Source organism: Syzygium oleosum, unplaced genomic scaffold (assembly GCF_021117445.2).
Source record: "Syzygium oleosum isolate NSW1041296 unplaced genomic scaffold, Sole_v2.1 Sole_v2.03, whole genome shotgun sequence".
NCBI classification, from domain to species: domain Eukaryota; kingdom Viridiplantae; phylum Streptophyta; class Magnoliopsida; order Myrtales; family Myrtaceae; genus Syzygium; species Syzygium oleosum.
The window spans coordinates 10,375,616-10,392,570 of NW_026607487.1; the positions used below are offsets into that span (position 1 = coordinate 10,375,616).

Here is a 16,955-nt window from a genome sequence, read left to right on the forward strand (position 1 = left end):
TCTGAAGCTGGCAATTGGAAATAATATAAAATTTATAATTTTCACTATCATATTTTCTTCACTAAGCAACTAAAAATACTTTCCAATTCTTTTTTAGGTTTTAGCCAAACACTGAAAAATGAACTCATTTTCCTAGAAAATGACTCCATGAAAAGTATTTTTTAGAAATGGTATATTTTTCGCGAAATAAATACATCCTCAATTAATTTATGAATCGGTACAACGAATTTTAATCGGGATGTGCATGTAAGTTGAGTCGCCCCTTTAGCAAATGCTTTGTCCGATTAATTTTCTTAGTACCTTCCATTCACTCGTGCATAAAGGTGGCTGGGTCATTCATTTATGGGTATCGATACTTTGGTCATAGGTCCTACGTTCGTACCAGGTAAAGGGACCAAATGATAAGCGATGGAAAAGGAAAAGACAAAGCCAAATGCAGGAGCGCCACTCATCTCTACTTGCTACGAACGGAACGGACAAGCAAGGCATCTACCAGAGTACCACGCCTCGTGATTCCTAATTCACTATTGCCAATTTTGAAAATTTTCGAATCCCATATTCGAATGTATTTCGGCATGATACATGTACGTATGTACATGTTATTGCACGTGTTTGTGTGTGTCTTAATCTATGTTAAGTCTCAGTTGCATTTGCCATAAAACAATGGGAGCGTCTAAAATCGAGATCAATAGATTAACGTCTTTAGCGACCAATTGCAGTCTATCTTGCCGTGGCAAGTGAAAATTACTCAATACAGGTCTGGCCAAATGGCGTCCTACGTGGCTCAAAATCACTAATTAGGTCTCCACTCAAATTGTTGGTCTTCAATTGAGAACAACCGGTCTTCAATCTCCGAGAAGGACAATTGACTTAGAGCCTCCACGTTCGAATCCTCAGCAACAAATTGTACCAAATCTAAGCGCTCCATACTGCGACAAAGCTCGAGCCGCCATATTTGGGGTTTGAGCTCATTGTCACGGCAAAGCTCGAGCCCCTAGACCTAGGGGCTCGAGCTTGATGCCATGGTCAAGGTTGAGCCCTCCATGTCTGGGACTAGAGCTCAACATTGCGGCGGAGCTTGAGGTTGTCAAGTTTAGTTGACACTTCAGAGCCACCGAGGTCGGTGCATCATGGGTAGATACATGTGTTGTGTCAAGATCTTGGAGCTACGGTTGCCCATTTGATTTCAAAAGAGACAGGAACAAGCTAAATAAAAAGTTCATATAGAGGAAGAAGATGAACAGTAACAAGAAAATAAAAGAAAAAAATCTAGAATATTCAAGAATTTAAGCATTAATTTGGGGAAACGACAACATTTAGGGGCGAACCGGTTGTTTTTTTTATTTGATGAGATAACGTCCTTCTTTGCAAGGAAAATGACGTTGTTTCCCTCGCCGATGGCCCATATCAGATGTCGACGGTGCTACGTAGGACAGCCAGCGCTGACTAGATCTTCACGTCAAAATTTCTCAGCCTAAATTTGCCAGAAACATTACATTGGAAATCATTAAAAAGTTTATACTAAATTCGCATAATTAGAAAGTTTAGGATTTGAATTGGCTGTCGTACAATAGATTTAGAATCGATCGGGTAATTTTTCCTTAATTTTATTCACGGGCATCTGAGATTTAAAATCTTCCTTAATTTCAAATATCAAGAATGTTTACAAAACTGTTTGCGCGGACAATTGAGATCGCTCGAAATCACATGAAACTTTTTCCGTACTTTTCAAAACGAATGCAGCATATTTTACTTCCAATCCTTCAACGACTTTGACCGGAGATGAACGAATGGTTTTTCTACTTCGGCCTTCGGGGAAACTTCTCGTCGCAGTAACTTTTTCTCGACGACGCAGGGGTTGCGGTCCACCGCTGCCAGAAAGAAGTGGACGCAAAGCAACAAACGATGGTCACAGTGGCCCCTCGCACGCCCCCAGACTACTTTTCTTCGCCGGCAAATTCAATGTTCCGAAAAAGCTGAACTGAAGCTCCATGGATGGACGAAAGATGGCATAGAAATTCCTGTGTGCTCGTAATGGATGACGTCCAACGAGTCACGTCAAAGGACGCTTTTGAGAGACTTGAATAAGTCGTGACATGATGTGATTTAACATGTCTTACTTTATCAACGAAACCTACGTGTTCCGTGGTTTTGCGAGTGTTGCTATGTGCTCTGCTTTATCACGACTCGGGAAATTGATTCTATGTTTTATAGCCCGGTGGACACTCGGGGTTTGCGGAGGTCTTCGCTGTTTTAAGCAAACTTAAGGTGACTAATTAAAAATTCTAACGCCAGTAGTAGTTTTGCTCTTAGATTAGCAAAATGAGTCGTGAGCCTAAGTATGCGATGATGCCGATCGGGACACGCCGGGCAATATAAAGGATTTACGGCCTCTTGAAAGTTCGTGTGCGTCGAGGGCTAGAAATCTTCCGCTTTGCATGGTATTTCCTTTGATATACCTCCATAAACCCGACCTATGATTGATGGAAATGGAATTCTTACCTATGGTCAAGATTCACTGACAGGAGCAATTACGCGATTGGAGATCCTCATCCGTAAAATTGAGATGATTTTTACCTGCAGGATGTTATCGATTTTCGACAAGAAGGATGGTTACTGTTGATTTAGGAGCACTATTGTTAGATCCGCCAAAAGGGTGGATCAGGTCGGGTTTAGATCGAATAAAAAATGATCCGATTTAAATTTATTCATTTAACCCGTTTTTACTTATTTCTATACAATACAAATTCAGTGACCCATACCCAAATCAAACACATACCGACCCGATCTATATTGCTAAAATTCATACCTAAACTGAGGTGAAGTGCACAGTGAATGAACGCAAGATTAAGTGAGGGTAAAAAAAAGTGAATTAAGACTCAAAGAGGTGGGTTTGATTTAAATAAGGCGTGAACTCATTTAACACTCACAATACATTAGGCTTTATCATTCTAAATCCTTTTACGACTTATTTACCGAATACGATCAATCTACATAACAACTCAGCTGATCAATCATAAGTTAGAAAACGAGGATACAACCCACTTTGATGGGTCTAAATTATCTCGTGCTATTCACGGAGCGCCTAACCTTCTCCTCGGGAAAACCTCTCCTTTGGGAAAGCAGGAAAAAAAAAACAGAAAGGAGGGGGTTACAAAAGCGGTAGTGGGAAATAAGGAAATAAGAAACGTCGGGGAAATTTCTCGTAACTTTAAAACCCATCGTGGTTCCCCCACTAAGCAAAATTTTTCCACCCCCACCTCGATCGATTCCAAGCGTAGCATGAAAGGTCGTCCCGTGCTAGAAAAAGTCCTAGCCAGCCACCCCACTCAACATCGACGATGCCCTCCTAACTTTAAACACGCACCCATCAAAAAATAAATTGCCATAGTACAAATTATATAAATATACCACCCGCCTGGATGGCGTCGCTGGAGCGGACGCTCTTCCTCTCGCAAAAAGATTGAGCGTTCGAATCCGGCGCCGCAGGGCGAGGCTTAATCGGTGGCACGTGTGTGGTGAAGATTGTCGCTGTCGCTTGGGGTTTCTGCATTATCGGCCGTGCGGGGTTCCCTGGGTTATCAAAAAAAAAATTATATAAATATAAAAAAAATCGTAAACGGGATCGAGGCATAAAGCACAAAGAGAATATGCCGAGAGTCCACGGTAGGGACGCCCGCATCCGCAAAAACCCCCGGCGGCATCTCGTTATGTGGCGCGAGGAGGAGGAGGGGGAGCTTCCGCGAACCTTCCGAAAAAGGCGTGAACGGTCTAACCACTTAATTAACCCTTAATTAATCCTTAATCGTGAATTTTAAAATACGTTCTGACCTGATGATCTCTGTCCCTACATTTCGTGCGTCGCCTTAAACTAGTCCGTGGTACCGCCGCGCGCGCACACACACAACGCTCTTCGCAAACCCAAAAGACCAGCTTTTACGTCACCTCCCCCTACGTGGCGACCCACCATTGGAGGGCGCACGCGATGAATCTAGATACTTCCACAGCAAGCGCCTGAGCCGAGAGCCATAAGTGCGAACTGTGAGGTGGTAAGCAAAGGAATCGCTCCCCCAGGGTGATCGTCTCGTCCGCCGAGCCTTCCGTCTCTCTAAATCTCTATGGTAAGGAGCGCCGTCGTCCTCCTCCGCCAGATCCGCTCGCGGCTGTTCTCTCGGGGGTCCTCGGCCGCCGCGGAGCGAGCGAATTCGGTGCGGGCTTGAATCAGCAGCGATCGCCGATTGGTGGTAATCTCTCGCGCCCTCGCGGTCGTTTTCGCGATCGATTCGTTGTTTAGGGGAAGGCCTAACGATTTTCGTTTCGTCCGTTTGCGCTTCGATTGAGCAGAGATCTCGGAACCCTACGGTGAAATCCCGGTCGATTCGAGGCCTTCGAAGGATCGGCGCCGCCTGCTGTTTTGTGGGAGCCGGGTGAGAAGATTCTCTCTCTCGATTCGGGTCGCTTTCCTGGGTTCGTCGTCCCTGTCTATGAGTTATCTGGTCGAGTTTTGGCTTTCGAGCAGTGTGATGTTGCCTGAGAGAGTGTGGTTGTTGTCCGTCTGTCGACGTCTTGCGCTTCTAATCGGAGCATTGGTGTAGCAACAGCCGCCTTGGGCTTTGCTACTTTTTTTTAAGTTCGCTGGTGCATTTCCATCGTTAGTCATAGTCAGGGGTTCCTTTTGACGATTTTTTTTTTCTTTCTCTGCACCAAGAAAGGAATTGTCCCTAGGGGCTGGAGAAGTGTTCCGGATCTGTCACACGATAGACTGGCCTTTTCTTTTGGGTTCTTATATTTACGTTTCTCGGATTGCTAGATGTTTCCGGCAATCCCTAATTCTGAGCTTGACTTTTCGTGGACAGTTAATGATCGTATCAGTTCCCGGTGAAATTTCCATTTCCGATTGGATATAATCGGTTTGCCCGAGTGTCTTGAGAAATCGATAAAAACTGATCAGTAATGGGGAAGGGAGGCGAAGACTACGGGAAGGGAGAAAGTTCAAGTATTCCGCCATCCGACCGAGATGTTTTTCCAGCGTGGTCTAAAGACCCGCAAGAGTGTGAAGAGAAATACCGGGTTAACCGAGTCGTAGGATTATCATCTGAAGAAGTGGAAAAGAGGCGACAGATTTATGGGTATAATGAGTTGGAGAAGCATGAGGGTGTGTCGATTTTTAAACTGATCTTGGATCAATTCAGCGACACCTTAGTTAGGATTTTGCTGGCTGCCGCTGTTGTGTCGTTTGTTTTGGCTTGGTTGGATGGTGAGGAAGGTGGAGAGATGCAAATTACTGCATTTGTGGAGCCCCTTGTGATTTTCTTGATCTTGATTGTGAATGCCATTGTTGGAATTTGGCAAGAGAACAATGCAGAGAAAGCGCTAGAGGCATTGAAAGAGATCCAATCGGAGCAGGCAACTGTTATACGGGATGGAAAGAAGATACCAAACTTGACCGCAAAGGAACTCGTGCCAGGTGACATTGTGGAGTTGAAGGTTGGTGATAAAATTCCTGCTGATATGCGGGTGTTGAATCTTGTAAGCTCGACCTTTAGGGTCGAACAAGGATCTCTCACCGGAGAGAGTGAGGCAGTTAGCAAGACTGCTAAAGTAGTTCCAGAGAATTCAGACATTCAGGGAAAGAAGTGTATGGTTTTTGCTGGGACAACTGTTGTGAATGGGAATTGTTTTTGCTTGGTTACGCAGATAGGAATGACCACGGAGATAGGTAAGGTGCACTCACAAATCCATGAAGCATCACAAAGTGAGGAGGATACTCCTTTAAAGAAAAAGCTGAATGAGTTTGGAGAGGCTTTAACATCAATAATTGGAGTGGTCTGTGCACTCGTGTGGCTTATTAATGTGAAGTACTTTCTTACGTGGGAATACGTGGATGGGTGGCCTAAAAATTTCAAGTTCTCTTTTGAGAAGTGCACGTATTACTTTGAGATAGCAGTTGCCTTAGCAGTGGCTGCAATTCCTGAAGGTTTGCCAGCTGTTATTACAACATGTTTGGCACTTGGCACGCGGAAAATGGCACAAAAGAATGCTCTTGTTAGAAAATTGCCTAGTGTCGAGACTCTTGGCTGTACAACAGTCATATGCTCTGATAAAACGGGTACTCTGACCACGAATCAGATGTCAGCGACAAAGCTTGTTGCTATGGGTTCTCAGCCTGGTGATCTACGGTCATTCACTGTGGAAGGGACAACCTATGATCCTTTTGATGGAAAAATTCAGGACTGGCCCATGGGGCGAATGGATGCTAATCTTCAAATGATCGCAAAGATTGCTGCTGTTTGCAATGATGCTGGTGTAGAAAAATCTGGAAATCATTTTGTAGCCAGTGGAATGTCCACTGAGGCAGCATTAAAGGTGAAACTTTAGAAAAACCCATTCTTGTTTCAAGCTTTCTTTCTCTTGCTTAAAATCTGTTCTAGCAGAATTCGATTAAGGACAGGGCATTTTCTTTCTCTCTTTGAACTTGCAAATTCTTGAATTCATTTTAATTCGGGGATTCATCTTTCGATGGAAAATGATTGGGAAATTCTATTTTCTTTTTTAATATAAAAAAACAAGGCATTACTGTTAGATATGCCAGCTTCATGTAACCAGTAGCTTGCTGGGGAAACATGCTTTGCTTGAATTGGCTAATACAGTTTCTGGAGATGGTATGGTTGTCTTTTAGGTTCTCAGTGGCCTGTTTTATCTTAAAACAGGTTTTGGTTGAGAAAATGGGATTTCCTGGAGGCATTGAGGATGGCTTGTCTTCTGGCCAAAGTGATGTACTACGTATGTTTCCTCATCATTGTATTGAATGGTTTTCTTGATCTGTTCTTGGGCACTGACACACTCTTTTTTTTAATTGTCATTTCAACAAAATGTCCTTTATCAAGGTTGTTGCCAACTGTGGAATAAACTTGAAGAACGGTTTGCTACTCTTGAGTTTGATCATGTCCGAAAATCCATGGGGGTTATTGCAAATTCAAGCTCTGCAAAAAAGATGCTGCTTGTGAAGGTATAGCAATCTTTCCGTGTTTTGGAGATCACTGACAATAATAAAAAAATAATGCTCCTTCATTAAAATCATATTGTTAGATTGTGCTCAAGCTGCCAAAAATTTTGCGCCCCTCTCTTGGAAATAATTGGAAGATGATGAATATATTCTACAAGTACCGGTATTATTACCTGGCTACGTGCTAAGTTTTTATATGTTTTCCATGTATCTAGTATGGTGTAAAAATCTAATTGCTACTTCTCTTTTCAGTAATTTGAGAAAGATGATCTAAATCATGTGAAGTTCTGCTGTTAAAGGAAAATACACAATGAATAAAAGCATTATTGCAAATCAAGGATCTGCCAAATAGATTTCATCCAAGAAAATTTCGCTTAGGTTGAACTCTTGTGTCAAGGAGAATATCAATTTTGCTGCATCCATATTCTTACATCTGTCACTTAGTTTATACTGTTGACTAGCAATTGTAGGTTTTAGTTGGTGTGACATGTTCTGTGTTAATTTGGTGAGAAGAAAAGAGAGAAAAAGAGAGGGGAAGGCTTATCTCATGTGCCCACCCTCTCTCTGTTGGGAATGCTATCATATACTACTGTTGCATAGAAAATGATGGGGATGATTGAAACACTCATATTTGTCGAGTTCTTTGTGTTGTTCACTTATTTTATTGAGATTTGACAGGGTGCTGTGGAAAATGTTCTTGAAAGAAGCTCCTTTGTTCAGCTCCTGGACGGTTCCGTGGTAGAGTTGGATCAGTACGGCAGGGATCAAATTCTAGAAAGCCTTCTTGAAATGTCAACTAGTGCACTGCGTTGTCTAGGCTTTGCATACAAGGAGGACCTCCCTGCTTTTGCTACTTACAATGGTGATGAAGATCATCCAGCTCATGAGCTTTTACTTAATCCAAACAATTATTCTTCAATTGAGAGTAATCTCATTTTTGTTGGCTTGGTTGGGCTAAGGGTAAGGTGGCCTCTTTGCTACTCGTTCATATTTGGTTCCTTAGTTGCTCTAGGGTTAATGTTTTTTAAATCTGTGTACATGAATTCACAAGCTTGACATTTCAATTGATTACTTATTATTGAAGGATCCTCCTCGGAGGGAAGTCCGTCAAGCAATTGAGGACTGCAAAGTAGCAGGAATACGCGTGATGGTAATTACAGGAGACAATAAGAATACAGCCGAAGCTATATGTCATGAAATCGGTGTGTTTGGATCTCACGAAAACATTAGCTCTAGGAGTCTAACAGGAAAAGAGTTTATGAATCATCCTGATCAGAAAAATCATCTAAGACAAAGTGGAGGGCTATTGTTTTCAAGGGCTGAACCACGGCATAAGCAAGAAATAGTGAGGTTGCTCAAGGAGGATGGTGAAGTTGTTGCAATGACTGGTGATGGTGTCAATGACGCACCTGCCTTGAAATTGGCTGACATTGGTATTGCAATGGGCATTGCTGGAACAGAGGTACTACTATTGTATTTTTGCCATCTTAAAATGTAATTTGATAAACCTCTAGGGTTGACAACCTTCAGGTTGAGACGATGGTTGATGCAGTTTAGTGAGTAGCAGAAGCACAAATGGTGTGTGATATGCACATGGCTTAGTAAATCTGCAACATAGAATGAGTGACCAACCTTGTGGATGGTATTTGACCCAAAAAAAAAAACAGAACTTTGTGGATGTTAGGCATATGCTAGCTAAGAATTGTTCGGTCTGTTTCATCCATGACCGTAATATGGAGATTGCAGCCTCTTGGTGGGGAGCTTCTCCTTTTTTGTCTCATATTAAACCTTGAATTGGACTGTAATAATACCTGATCTCAGCAGTGTCTAGTTTAATTTTTGCTGCCCAGCAAACTTTGCTTGATGCTTTACTCTCTGCTAATCAGTTAGCTAGAACAATTAACAACTACCTGATGATCTTGTGGTCGTATGTCTTTCATTTTTCTAAGTTCTTCCATTACTTTGTGTGATATCACTCCAGGTGGCAAAAGAAGCCTCTGATATGGTTCTAGCAGATGATAACTTTAGCACTATTGTAGCTGCTGTTGGTGAAGGCAGGTCAATCTACAATAACATGAAGGCTTTCATCAGGTTTATTCTCGCTTTAGTTATGTACCAGTTGTGAACTTACATTGTAGTTTTGTCTTAAAGACACAAGTACTTATGGGTGCGCGTGCGCTTTTGTGCAGCAAGGATGTTAGATCTACAATTGGCATAACGGCATTGATACCTCTTTTTTTGAAAGTCCCTGCTTAAAGAATCAATTATATTACATGATCTATACGTGACCTAGTAATCAGTCATATAAACAGGAAGCTTGATTATAATAGTGGAAGTAAAATCACTTCATGGACATGTTAGGCAAAAAATGGGCAGTAAGCTTTCAACTTTACTAGTAAAGAAACAACAAAATAGGACTAGAATATTGCATTGCTTCTTCTCTTTTCTTCTTGCAATTCTTTTCATACCACCTTTAACAGTACCTTAAAACCTTAGTAAATAAGTAGAACTGGCTGTTGAACATATGGAATATAATGGACCATACTATTTTATGGGAAATTAGTTAGAGACAGCTGAGGTTTGTGGGGGCATAGACATGTCTTGTTTATGTAAATCTGCATAATCAATCCCTAGTATGTCTTCTATGGAAATAGTTTTTTAACTGGAGCAATGCTATAACTCCATTATAAATTAGCTGAAAAATAATTAATCCTTTGATGAAAGTGCGACTTTATGATTCTTGCATAAATGAAAATTTCAGGTACATGATATCGTCAAATATTGGAGAGGTGGCCTCTATTTTCCTTACTGCAGCACTGGGTATACCTGAAGGCATGATCCCTGTTCAACTTCTCTGGGTTAATCTTGTCACGGATGGACCACCAGCTACAGCCCTGGGATTCAACCCTCCAGATAAAGATATAATGAAGAAGCCTCCAAGAAGAAGTGACGACTCACTGATCAGTGCTTGGATATTGTTCCGCTATCTGGTATGAGCCCTTTTTCTGAATTATGAAGCCTTGATTTTTATGTTTATTATAGTGCAGCTTAATACATGAATTCCATCATATTCCTTGCAATTGGTTTGCCACAGGTGATTGGGCTCTATGTTGGTATAGCAACAGTAGGCGTATTCATCATCTGGTATACTCACGACGCATTCCTGGGCATTGATTTGAGTGGAGATGGCCATAGCCTTGTGACTTACTCACAGCTTGCTAATTGGGGTCAGTGCCATTCTTGGGAAGGCTTTTCGGTCACACCTTTCACTGCTGGGTCTAATGTATTCGACTACCGGTCAGATCCATGTGAATATTTCCGTGCTGGAAAAATCAAAGCCTCAACTCTCTCCCTCTCTGTCTTGGTTGCCATCGAGATGTTCAATTCCCTTAATGCCCTCTCTGAGGATGGGAGCCTTCTGAGCATGCCGCCATGGGTCAACCCCTGGCTTCTTCTGGCTATGTCTGTTTCATTTGGCCTGCACTTCTTGATATTATACGTGCCGGTCCTTGCTCAAATATTTGGCATCGTTCCTCTCAGCCTGAATGAGTGGCTCTTGGTGTTGGCTGTTACTTTACCTGTGATTTTAATTGATGAGGTTCTCAAGTTTGTGGGAAGGTGCACGAGCGGATGGCGGTATTCAGGTGCACAAAGGTCTTCAAAACATAAAGCAGAATAAAGATTCGTGGAAAAGAAGACCGTAAAATGGGATATGTGGAATTTTTGCCCAATCGTAGGTTAAGAATGACTGACTTTTTACCTGGCTGTTGGTTCCATTCCCGTTTAGAATGGCATTGTGAGCTCCAATTGCATGGTTAATGCATTATTGTCAATGATAACATTTTCATATGTTTAAACAGTAGAATTTTCTTAGAACATATAGTTGCCCCAATCTCATCTTTCAACTTCTTAAAGATATGTGGATTTTTTTCATCTCCTCAAAGCTGAAGCAAGTCGTTTCAATGTGCTGTTTTGAGTTATTTTGCCCTTGGTTTTGGTTGTGTGGTTGATCAACTTGACAGTCTCTAGAAGCTTGATTGAGGTTTCTGTATGTACGACTATTTGTGGTTCAGTTTGGTTCAATTTGATTGAGCCTGAAATGTTGAATCAAAGCTTTGAAACTAAACCAGATTTATTCATTTATGTCCGTTGGCCAGTTGGGTAGACTCCTGAAGTATCTGGCCCTGGACGATGTGGTTTCAACGTATTCATCATCATCTGCGAGTCCTATCTAAAAGAATATAAAATTTTCAGGTTAATAAGACTAAGCATCAAGGCACCTGAATGTAAAATTTGTATGACATTCGCCTTTGTGGCTTCACCTCGTTTGTGCCTCGGACATTTCCGAACCAAAGTTGGTTGGACGAATCTTCCATTTCTATTTGGAATCTATCGATTTCTCTTTTGGGGTCAAGCCTCAATTATCTTCGGTGACGCATGGTTCCAGTCTTGTTTTCTCGAATTTTTCGTTGGAAGCCATGACTTCATGCCTTAAGTTCTTAACCTAATGTCTGTTGCCAAAACTTGCGTCTATTTTCCAAAATGATCTGTTATGCAGGAGGTAATCTTCTCCTTTTCAGGTTTTGGACTGAAATAGTTCCACTGGTCTTGAACGAGAAGAGGAGATTTATTTCATTCGTGCTCATGCTTAGACTGCCACTTTACATGAATAGCAAGCTAGTGGAAATAGCCAGTCACTGTCAGCATGCAGCGTTCGCACAGCTGATAACAGGTGGTTTCGTATATCTCGAAAAAGATGGTGTTTTTTCTTGCCTAGACTTGGCGCACACGGTAGTTATTTTCTTGACTAGACTTGGTGCCCACACGGACAGTGTCCGGTGAGCCGGCCTCGTACAAGAAGTACATCAAAGAAAACGAGGAAAGCGAACAAAAAGCAGGAAAAAGAACCACAATGGTTATGCAGCCAACAGTTGCTGTGATTGCTTCTCGAATTGGAAGTGGTTTCCTATGGAATCATCAGCACACCATATGAAAATGCCTCCAAGCTTTCCTTGGTTCTTCAGCTCCTCGCAGGCTTGGAAAAACCCTTCGTTAGGGTGGAGTCCTCCTCCCCCTTTGCTCATGAAACTGGCCAGGACTTGTCCCCCTTCAAAATTAGAAGCTTGCTGTTTGTAGTAACTCTGGAACTGCGAGACACCGATGTCGTTGTACGCGTAGAATTGGAAGTTGACGTAGTCGATGGAACTCCCGTATTTCTTCCACAGAGCCAAGTAATGGTTTTGGATGTCTTCATACGGAGCTATTGATGCAAATGAGATTACCCTGCTTTTCTTGAGCCTTGTTACGAGCTGCCCGATGCAATATGCAAAAACGCTAGAACTTACGTTGAAGTGTTCGTAGTCAATGTCGATTCCGTCGAGGTGGTATTCCTTGATCATCGCCGTCAGCGACGATATGGCATTCTGAACCCAGGAGTTTGTGGATTTCGGAACGAAAAAGGCGTTGCTGTTTCCGATGCTGTCTCCGCCCAAGCTGACGGCAAACTTGACGTTCGGATGTTTCTGCTTAAAAGAAGCGATAGCTGAAGGAGTCAGATGGTTGGTTTCCCAGAAGACGTTGAACTTTCCGTTGGTGGGAGACGGGTTGTCTTCACTCGTGTAGTCGATTGCAAAGGCGAGGATGAAGTGGAATTCGACTTCCGAGTTTACGGGGACGTCAGATAGTTGGATCGTATCCGATTCTGCTCCGATGTACTCGCGGAAGAGCTTGGAATTGCCGGCTGCAAATCACAACTTCAATGAGAAATGAAGCATCCGGAAAGGAATGGCGGAAACCATTAGACTGAAATGCAAATGCAGTTGCTCAAGTTTTGAAGGCTGTAGACCTCAGCCACATCACTTGAAATGTTGTGGAATATATCCAGTCAGTGATTAACAAAAACTCTTCCTCGCTGCTTGACATATCCTTCTTTCATCGTGCTAATCATGTGAATAATCATCTTTAGTTGCCATAAGTGCCTACTTATGGTAGGGATTGTTGAAATGAAACATAGTTTAACTCATTCAACCAGGCCATAACAAAAAACATAGAAAGCATGCACTAAAACCCAATGTAGCAACACGAACTCCTCCCATCTAATGTCCCAATGATGTGGAGCTTGCTCACCATTGGTACTGTAGAGAAAGAGCAAGAAAAGAGTGCTCGAGAGGGCACCGCGAAACTCCATGTTTGCTCTGTGTCGTGTGTACACTCTCTGAACTCACGACCAGTTCCTCATCTGCAATGCTTTATATAATAAGAGGGGCTTGAACGTATTGGCTGATTTCGTCCTTACGAATGTTTAGCTGCTTCTAGTTTTAGCCGCCTAGCGATATCCAAAAGCAGCACTAATCTTGGCCACTAGCTGTCTCAAAACTGAGTCAGGAAACAGATTCCATTGTACCTATTTAACTTTTATCGGTCAACAGCACGACGCATCTTGAATCTTGACGCCCGAATTCGGCAGCATATTCTGGCCATTAATGGATCATTCATCGACGACTCAACAATCTGATGTTTCGAGAAGGCGTCACCTACCAAAACGTCAAGAAACGCTCGGTCCATATGTGATCCTGTCAAGACATAAGATGACAAGTGGACAGCCGAACACGTTCCTGAGAGAGAATAATTCATTCGGGATGGGGTCGTACTGAGTAAGGTTAAGGTCTCTTGGTTGGACCGAGCAAGACCAACCAACTGTTCTTGCACATACCTTTTGCTGACACTCCAAGAAGACATGTGCTTCACACCTCTGGATATGCGTCTACTAAGCTTCGCAAGCTTTCGAGGTCCAAAGGGCGCGTTTATTTTGCGGCGAAATAGCGTGGTGTTTGGATTATTATCGTCTTGCTTATCATTGTTTTGAAAGGAAGTTGCTTTAATAAGATCGGGAAAGGACTTGATTGCTTTCGAATCGAGAAAGGTGTGTCGCCATTACTACTAAGCTGACATTCATTTGCTCTAGTACTTGTTCAGGCATTTAATGCTATCAAGTAATGGCTAGTTTTGATATTAAAATTTTCATTCTCGCTATCATATTTATTTCTGTTACCGTCCAATTCGATTGTCGATTTTAGATCTCTTCGAAGAGGCCGAATCAATTGCTTTGATAGTAAAAAGAAAAATGAAAAATTTGCTCATTTCTCTTTCTTCCTTTTTTTGTCTTTTTTTTTTTATGTTGAAGATTTTTCCCTTGTTTTTCCACAGTACGTTAGGTGCTGGCCCATTATCTAGTTAGGTCCTCCCAAGAGCCCACATCTACACTTTCCGGGTGGACCAGCTTTGGCCCATGTCTCTTTACTCGGGTCCAACAAATTCAACCGCCTTGTCACATTCCATGTGTCTAATCATCATTAATCGCACGTTACTCGCATAATTACATTGCGACCCAATGCTTTGGATACTTTTAGTTCTTTAATTGATTCACCATCTCCTTTTTCCCTCTCTTTTCGCTTCCTGAAAGTTGGATTCATCGCTGTTAGTCCTCGCTGATCCACTCTTCATTAGCTCGAACATCCGCATGCGTCTTACTCATGCCAAGTCGTTGGATCGTGCGACTCATGCCATATCCGTCGACTCGCGTGCGTCGGTTTCACGGGCGCGGTCGAGCGAACGCCGAAATGCTCCTTTTTCGTTTGTCCTCTCTAAAGGGGACTTGAAAGGGGTTTGAAGAAGCAGCAGTGAATTTTGTGAGGAAAGAATCGATTCCTCTTTCGAGAGAATTGTCAGTGAGAGGGTCTCTCGGTGAGTTTTGAGTTTGTGATGAGAAGTTACAAAGGGAATGAAGTGAAGCATACGCTGCATAATACATGGAGTACGGCTCACGCCAATACACATGTGATGCCACAGAAAGTAAGAGCTACTTCATGTCTCTGCCCTACTTGAAACTGATGCTGACCAAGCGACCCCTTCTTGTTCTTGAGCCTAGACTAGAGTCTACAAGAGGAAAGAATGATGAGTAAGAAATTTTCCAAATTGTTATGTGAAACATCATCTACCTTAGGTAGGAGGGGATGCAAAAATTGCCATACCCAGTTAGAGCGGAAGATACGAAAATTTCGCGGATTGTTTGTAATATTAATTTGGTAAAAATTGCATCAAACACCAAGTTGTCAAAATGGTCGATGTCCATCGCCAGTTTCCTCGACCCGTCATTGATATTCATAGAATGTGGCAGGCTTCGAACGGTTTGATTGATGTACAATTTCAGTACATGGGACCACTTTCCTATGACATGCTGATCATTTTGCATAGTAGAGGAAAAGCAAGGAAACTCGTCATTTTTTTCTGTTAAGCCCGAGGTAACTGAGAGTCTCGGAGGGACTTGAGCACACATCGCCAATTTGGCAATCATGGCAGAAGCAACTGCTCGTTAGGTAACCAATGCTTGTCTCTGCCAAAAGAAAGGAAAAAAACAAGGACTGTCAAAAGGCAGAGTGTTGGGTTTGTTTTGGCCATGAAGCTACTGAAAGATGAGGCAATGACAGTTGAATTACAGAGGAAAGTGAGGGCTGCCAAAGCAAATTCTGCACACTCACTCAATAAATAAATAAATTATATAAATGTAGATGTGGAAAGAAAGGGCATCGAGCAGGCTCCAAAATCATGTGCTCACTCACCATCACTCTTTATCACGTGGGGCAACTTTGCCACCACACCCCGATCCCCACCTGCTCTCCTTTCCCCCCAATCACCCAATTCCTCACCACTTTTACACTTGCTTTGGTTTTGGACATTTGCACTGAAAAATTGCTTCTTCACCCACTGCCTTCCAGATTACTCTTGCAAAGAAGCGGAGCCATTGTAAAAAAATTCAGATATTTTTTTGAACGAGTGTTGCGCCCGCGGACCTCGAGCCGGGCTGGCCGTGGGCTTCGCCCCCCTCTCAACTACCAAGTTTCGGTGTAATCGTTAGGCGCACAAACTCGAATCTTTAGTCTCTCGGTCAGTCATTGCGGATGTTCGGGTTTCGGGTTCCGACGGCGGAGCGTCGAAAGACGCCGTGATCCGTGTGCATTATTCGCAATCAATTCTCTAGGTTACACAACTTCATGCGCTATATGCAGCACATGAGAAAGATGGGTCCACGCTGCATTCTTTCTGTTCCTCTGTCCAACCAGAGACCTACCACTAGCCCAGCGGAAACATACATAAAAATTACAGTCAGAAGCATTGGTAACAGACAGATCCTTAAGCCAGGCATGGCTCAGTGTTTCTGATCCTACGCGGAAGCTTTCAATGAAATGCGGTGCATTCATGTTCTTCCCTTGCGAGCACCTTCTTGGATCTGGTATGAAATGCCGTGCTCGAGCTTCAAATGATTCTACCGCATGATGGGCCTGCAAAGATGAACCGATCCTCCCCATTCATTACCCAGTTTTGGAAGACACTCCAAACCCAACCCCCCCCCCCCCCCCCTTAACTTATCTTCAAGGCATGGTCAATTTGTCTTCCGAATTATTTGAGAGACAAAAACTGTCGAAAAGAGAATTCTTCAAACTGGAGACAAGATTGGCCCTATCTATCTTGTCTGTACATGACCACGACCTCAATATTGCCACCGGGGCCCACATTCCCTTAATTCATAGGAAAGGCTCGGAGTACATAATAATACATATGCGCAAACATTATTAATCTATTCGTTTTTTGGTATCATTAACCGAAGCATAATAATACTATGTAAAGGAAAAGAGCTACAAAAGAATATCAAACAAACTATGCTTGTGATACAGTCTGTGACATTAAAAATTTCAAACTATACCCATCGTGGCACATTTACCTTAATTTTTTTTGCGACATAAAAAAACCTCAGACTTGTAATTATGTGATACATTTACTCTCTTTTGTTAAGATTTTGTAAGATGATTTTTCAATCAAAATAACATGATTTCATTTTAGTTAAGCCCCATGAGCTCTATGTAAACGCCGCTTGCTTATTGATGGAACTTAT

The 16,955-nt window shown here is 42.5% G+C and overlaps 2 protein-coding genes across 2 annotated transcripts; one reads left to right on the forward strand and one right to left on the reverse strand.

The window, feature by feature from the left end:
• The first annotated feature begins 4,843 nt into the window (after positions 1-4,843).
• LOC115689842 (calcium-transporting ATPase 1, endoplasmic reticulum-type) lies at positions 4,844-10,986 on the forward strand. The gene is made up of 8 exons (XM_030616011.2): positions 4,844-6,366; positions 6,711-6,783; positions 6,888-7,009; positions 7,685-7,966; positions 8,091-8,468; positions 8,988-9,097; positions 9,768-9,996; positions 10,101-10,986. Exons 1-8 carry the CDS (start codon positions 4,954-4,956, stop codon positions 10,683-10,685), a joined length of 3,192 nt encoding a protein of 1,063 aa, XP_030471871.1. The 5' UTR covers positions 4,844-4,953; the 3' UTR covers positions 10,686-10,986.
• Positions 10,987-11,614: 628 nt separating this feature from the next.
• Positions 11,615-13,513, reverse strand: LOC115689843 (chitinase 2-like). Its single transcript, XM_030616012.2, has 2 exons — positions 13,133-13,513; positions 11,615-12,746 (listed from the first exon to the last, which is right to left on the reverse strand). Exons 1-2 carry the CDS (start codon positions 13,191-13,193, stop codon positions 11,923-11,925), a joined length of 885 nt encoding a protein of 294 aa, XP_030471872.1. The 5' UTR covers positions 13,194-13,513; the 3' UTR covers positions 11,615-11,922.
• Positions 13,514-16,955: the final 3,442 nt, after the last annotated feature.